Raw genomic sequence first — 5,881 nt, forward strand, 5'->3', positions numbered from 1 at the left:
AAAAGTTTAAAGGCCAACAACAACAAACAACTGCTTCCGTTTCAATGTCATAAAAATAGCTCACGTGTCACGCCCATAAAAGTCACACATAAAACAACAACCAAAGTAACTATAAACACAACACAGCAACAACAACAGCAAACAACAACAACACAAAGACCAAAAGCAAATTTAATTACAAACAAGCAAAACATTAAAATTTGTAATTCCATCATAAAATGTTGTGTTTGTTTTCGTTCGTTGGTCTTTTTTTTTTTTTTGTTTTTTGTTTTTTGCTGAGCAACTGAAGCGGCACCTGCTAAGGATCAGACATCACCCACACTTTGAACATGCCACATTTACATTTAGATTTACATTCACATTTACCTACTTGTATTTCCTCAATAAAAACGCTACAGATTAGCCAATTGCCTTTGGAGGAGATTTTAGGGTGGACTTGAAATTGCGGTTTTTTAATTACTTTATTTTATTGCGCAAGTTTTTGCCTTGAAGATTTCACAGTACATAAAATCAGTGCGGTGTGAAACGGACAGCACAACAACATAGAACGTTAACATGCCATTGTCCTGCTCCTGCTCCTTCTCCAGTTGTTGTTGTCCTTGAAACTCGGCTCTGGCAGCAATGTGAATTTGAGTTGTCCATTGTCCAAAGCTTTGTTTTGTTCCACTTGCCGCAGTTCATTTTGCGCTGCTTCATTCGCAGCACTCGCTGCAAAACATGCGTCCGCATTTCTTTCCTACTCCCAAGCTCTCTTCTTCTTCTCCTGACAGCTGCGACTCTTCAGACTGCAGCTCCAACTGCGACTCTGACTCTGACTGTGACTGTGACTGTGACTCTGGGAGTCAGTCTCAGTCGAGTATATCAGTCGACTATGGCTGCTGCTATGCCACATGACACGTGTCACTCGATGGTGTCACACCCCCCGCACACTTCTTTTGTCTCACGCCTTTCGCTGCGAAAGAATCTCTCCAACTTTAGAGGACAAATTTGCTAACAACGGGATTGAAACGCATTCTTTACTATGGCATAGATTGGCGCAGATGATAGTTATTCTAGATGGAATTTTATTTATTTATTAAGAAATTGGAATTTATAGTTTATTGAGAATGATAATATTACAATTAAATATTATTTATATTATATTATATTATTTATATTATATTATATAACAAATTTATTTACTATATACACTATTAATGGCAAGTTTTTGCAACTGTTCTGTTAATGCTTAAAATATACTTTTAAGCTATTAAAATCGAAGATTTATTCAATTTAAAATATCTTGCACTGCGCAGCATTGTGAATTATATTATGTGTTTTTTTTTTTTTAAAGAGTTTTGTAGTTAAAACAATTGTAGGATCTATGAAAAGATCAAATTAAGTGAAATTAAGTTATTACAAAACAACTTTGATAGAGATCGTTTCTTAATATTTATTTCTGCACCGAATTAGTATTAATCTAGGTTATTTAATAAATAGCTTAAACCTTTACCTTTCTTATGGTTTTAATATTTAACTTTATAAAATTCTTTGAAGAAGAGTTTTCCATCTGTTAGAGGTATATCGTTTCCTTTTTTTGTCGTTCATAATTTATTTATTTTTATGTCTTGTTTCTAGTTGAACATTTCTATATATTTTTTTATATATATCTATTTTTCGTAATTAATATTTTTACATTATTCTCTGGCTCTTACACACTGTGCTGGCATTCCTCTCATGTAGAGCAAAGCGTGGCCAACAAATGTGAATACTGCACACATCTTCAGTTTTTATGGCCAGCCTTTTGTGACTTGGCATAATTGGCAGCTGTCAGTGCAAACTAATGCAAAACTTGGCCAACTCGACAACTAAGACAAAGTATTTGTCAATTAACGCTTATTGTGTGTTCTCTTCTCTCTTGTTCTCATTTGTTGATGCCAAATTTCATATGTGAGCTGTCTTTTATTTTTTGCTGCTGTTCAGAAAGAGCAACTGCAAGTTGTAGAAGGAACTGCAGCGTTGCATTTCAAATTTCAATTTACCGACAACTGTTTCGATTGTTTACATTGATTTATTTACGTTGTTGTTTATGCGGTTTTTCGCAATATAGAGCGAGACAGGAGGAAGAGAGGGGGAACATTTTTGTGAGCTCGCCTCGCTGTGTTTTTTTTCTCTCTAATCCACTAATACTCGAAACTGTGTCGACTCGGATTCAGATTCGCAGCGTTTCATATCGATTTCGAACTGCTTTCATTTTTTACTTATTGCCCTCTCACTCTCTCTCTCTAGTTGCTATCTCGCTTGCACTGGGGAGGGTATTGAAATGGATTTATTTGGTTTGGCAAAATATTTGGCAAGTCCTGACGCACGGCATTTTCATGCTGTGCTGTGTTTTGGGCAATGGTTTTACATGCAATATATACACAATAGTTGCTGTTTACATTAGTGCCACAGCTGGCGGGGCGTTGGGCATTGGGCGGTAGGCGTGGCAGCTGCCAGCAACAACGAAAAGCAGCTCAAAATGGCACAAAAGCATTAAAACTTGCTGTGCATTGTGCATTCTTCTTATTTCTATTTTTTTCCCACAAAACTGTAAAAATATGTACGAGTTTATGCACAAAAGAATATTATTTAGTGCAGCACACACAATGCACACAATTTTCAAAAATATAATTTGCTGAAGTTTCACAATTCACAGTGCCACAAATTGTAAAGAATCCAACAAAATTAATCGGAAAATGGAAACAAGTACGATTTCTAACTGAAAAGTCTATAGAAAATATGAAATGTGAGAGCGAATTTTTGGTTTTTTACAATTTCTGTGTCAAATTTAGGAACACAAAGTTTGCTAAAAATGGAATTTGTGGAACTTCCGAAATAGAAAAGCTTTATCGCTGATCAATTATTCCTTTTATCTGAGAACAGAGCTATACTTGAAATTATTTTTTTCTCAAATTTCCGTGTCAAATTTAGACACACACAGTTTGTTAAAAATGGTCACTCTTAGCTTTTTCTCTGATCAATTCTTAGAAATATTAATTGATTACTATCGCAACAGTCTATCGAAAATATGAAAAATGAAAAATGGAAATAGTATCAAACGTAAAACTGTCAAAATAGAATAAATGCCTCAAATAAAACAGGCAAACAAAATAAGTTTGGAAAACTGCAAAGCAAAACATTGAATTTTATTCTCTGAAATCGAGCGATAACGATAGTAGGCAAGTTGTGTCAGCGATTGCGATTAGTTTTTGGTGTTTATAAATTTGACAAATTCTCTAGCATGCTCAAGGGAATTGATGTGGCCACAGCCACCGAGGCCACAGATGATTCCAGTCTCGAGCTGGACAATTTAGAGCGTCAGTCTGAAGTCTCCACTCTGCCCAGTGGAAGTCGTCTCAATCCCGATGCACCGGACTTTGTGCCCGGCTTAAGCTCCGGAGCCGGTTTGCTGGCCATCAAAATAGTGAACGAATGTAAGTCGTATTGAGTTGCTTGGGTAGTTTAAAAATCTCAACGTTGTCAGTATCGGATTATCCACGCTGGAGCAATGCCGCCAGCGACACAGTGGACACATATGGACCACGTTACGACAGCATCTGGCGTGAGAATTGTCTGCGAGCTGAGATGGACGCAGAGGCAGTAGTTGAAGCACTGAATGCCAGCGGCATTGAGTCGCCGACTCGCATAGAGTTTGTGGGTGACGGGGGGCAACAGTCGCCAATGGACAAGAGATCGTCGAAGGCAGCCAGCGATTTGGAGACAACATCGACAGCAACAACAACAACAGTGAACGGACGTTGCTGTGACAACTGTGCGCTGATGTAGGGTCAACTGGAATTTCTATATATGATAATTTTAAAGGTATTTTATGACTTTTCGCTTTTGCCAATTGTGAACTTATTAAAGATTTGTCGCGTTGATGTGAATATGGTATTTTTACCTACTAATTTAGCATGACGTTTATAGTTATTAAATTAAGGTGAAAAAAAGTATTTTTATAATATATGTAGTAAAAAAGAATGGGTTTTCCTTATACGATTTTTAAAGTACTTTCCCTCTGCTTAATGAAGCTATAATTCGTTGATGTAAAAATTACATTTTTATATACCATTTTTATTCAATGTCTTTATGTACTTTTACTTTTGCTCATTGTGTAGTTAATCCGTTTTTTTATATTATATTTCAAAGATGATTTTTGTGTTTTCAATTTATTCATTCAAAGCTTTTTTCCTATTATACATTAGTGGCCCATGTTTAAAAGGATTTTCTTAACATTTTCATTGCCAATTGTTTATTTGTTAATGCTTATTTCACTGCTGTACAAATGATTTACCTATATCTTCTATTTATACTATATTCTCTGTGTATTCACTCTGCTTATTTAAGCGCTGTCTTGCTGACTGTTTAAGAAGAGCAAAAGACACAGGGCTACACAATAGTTTGACATAAATTATAGCCTACTTTTCAGCGCTACGCGTTGCAGCAGCAACAGCAGCAGCAGCAGCCGCCGCCAGCTACTTTGTGCTGACTTTCTAATGATGTTGAATATGCATTGAAAGTTGTGCCTTGTGCGAAAATTGCTTCCTTGCTCCCCCTCACCTTCCGCTCTCTCCTTCTCTCTCACCTGTCTGCTGCAAGTTGCTGCAACGACAATTTCTTGGCTGCTGCTGCTACTTGGGAGCTTTTGTTTTTGGGCTGCCCATAAGTGGCTTAAGCTCCCAATGTGTGTGTGTGCGTGTGTGTGTGTGTGTTGGGGGGCATAATGAGAAAAGTTTCATGTGCTTTTCATGTCTCATTTAGAGCTGAAAGCAATGTAGGTGGAATTGTTGTACAAGTTGCTTAAATGGCATTGCAAAAGACGCTGATTGCCAGGCCAAAATGCTGACAGTCTCCGGCAGCCAAAATGGACGCAGCTGATGGTCGGCTGACTTTTGAATGATTAAAATGGCACCGCGGCCATAATTGCAACAGCAGCAGCAGCAGCCATCGCATCGAAATGAAGCATATATACGATGTGTGTGCCAAGCTTGAGCACAGCTGCAGAATTTTGGCGGAAACAATTACCAAGTTGTATGCAAAAGTGCAAATTGCCAGCAATGTCACAAACACCAACACACACACAAAGTCCAATGAGCCACCTGTGTCGATGGTTGCTGGTTGCTGGTTGCTCGTGTGTGTCCTCTTACTGCCTGCTGCCTGCTGCCTGCTGCCTCGAACTGTGGTTGTCTGTCTGTTTGTGCCTGGTTATCTAGCACCTACGGTTGGCAATTTCGTGCAGTTTTGCCCTGATGTTTGTTTATGAAACAAGTCACGTAAATGTCGTTGCCTTTGCCGCTCGCTGCGGGGGCGTTGAACCGACGTCGACGTCGACGGCGACGTCACACGGTCTGCAACACAGTGCTTGGAACTTGTAAATGGGTGTGGCGGCACCTTGTGGATGCCTCTTCTCCGCTCTGCCACTTGCCACTTGCCTCTTGCCACTTGCTACTTTTCGGCAAATCGAAAACGTAGCAATTGTCAAGTGGCACGTCACCTGCCAGGCAATTGGCCATGGAGAATTTCCCTTCTGTTTCTGTTTCTGCTTCTGTTTCTCTTTTGTTGCGCTTTGTTTTCTAGGCCAACAAAAGTTGGCGATCTTTCGCTGATTGTTGACATTTTGTTTGTTGTCATCGTGCATGCATATTCATTGAAAAAAATTGAACACATCCAAAAAAGTGTGCAAGTTCTTGATTATCAAAATATTTTTGCAAACCACACACCAAAAACCGAAAAATAGAAATATCATCATACATGAATATAAATGTGTATAAATATAAATAGAAATCAACACACAAAATGCCGCCAGCTAAGCGACAATGATACTATTTATTATTTATGCATCGATTTGAAAAATCACCAA

At 38.3% G+C, this 5,881-nt stretch overlaps 1 protein-coding gene across 1 annotated transcript; it reads left to right on the top strand.

Moving 5' to 3' along the window:
* Positions 1 to 3,052: 3,052 nt before the first annotated feature.
* LOC133850746 (uncharacterized) lies at positions 3,053 to 3,902 on the top strand. The gene is made up of 3 exons (XM_062286925.1): positions 3,053 to 3,200; positions 3,262 to 3,455; positions 3,506 to 3,902. The coding sequence occupies exons 2-3, from the start codon at positions 3,263 to 3,265 to the stop codon at positions 3,805 to 3,807; spliced, it is 495 nt and encodes a 164-aa protein (XP_062142909.1). The 5' UTR covers positions 3,053 to 3,200; position 3,262; the 3' UTR covers positions 3,808 to 3,902.
* Positions 3,903 to 5,881: the final 1,979 nt, after the last annotated feature.

Source organism: Drosophila sulfurigaster, chromosome 2L (genome assembly GCF_023558435.1).
Source record: "Drosophila sulfurigaster albostrigata strain 15112-1811.04 chromosome 2L, ASM2355843v2, whole genome shotgun sequence".
NCBI lineage: Eukaryota > Metazoa > Arthropoda > Insecta > Diptera > Drosophilidae > Drosophila > Drosophila sulfurigaster.

What these genes read in the sequence shown, in the direction of transcription:
- LOC133850746 (XM_062286925.1), top strand. Translation starts at nt 3,263, where the DNA reads ATGCTCAAGGGAATTGATGTGGCCACAGCCACCGAGGCCACAGATGAT. An exon ending in CATCAAAATAGTGAACGAAT is followed by an intron (nt 3,456 to 3,505) that starts GTAAGTCGTATT and finishes CAACGTTGTCAG; the next exon opens with TATCGGATTATCCACGCTGG.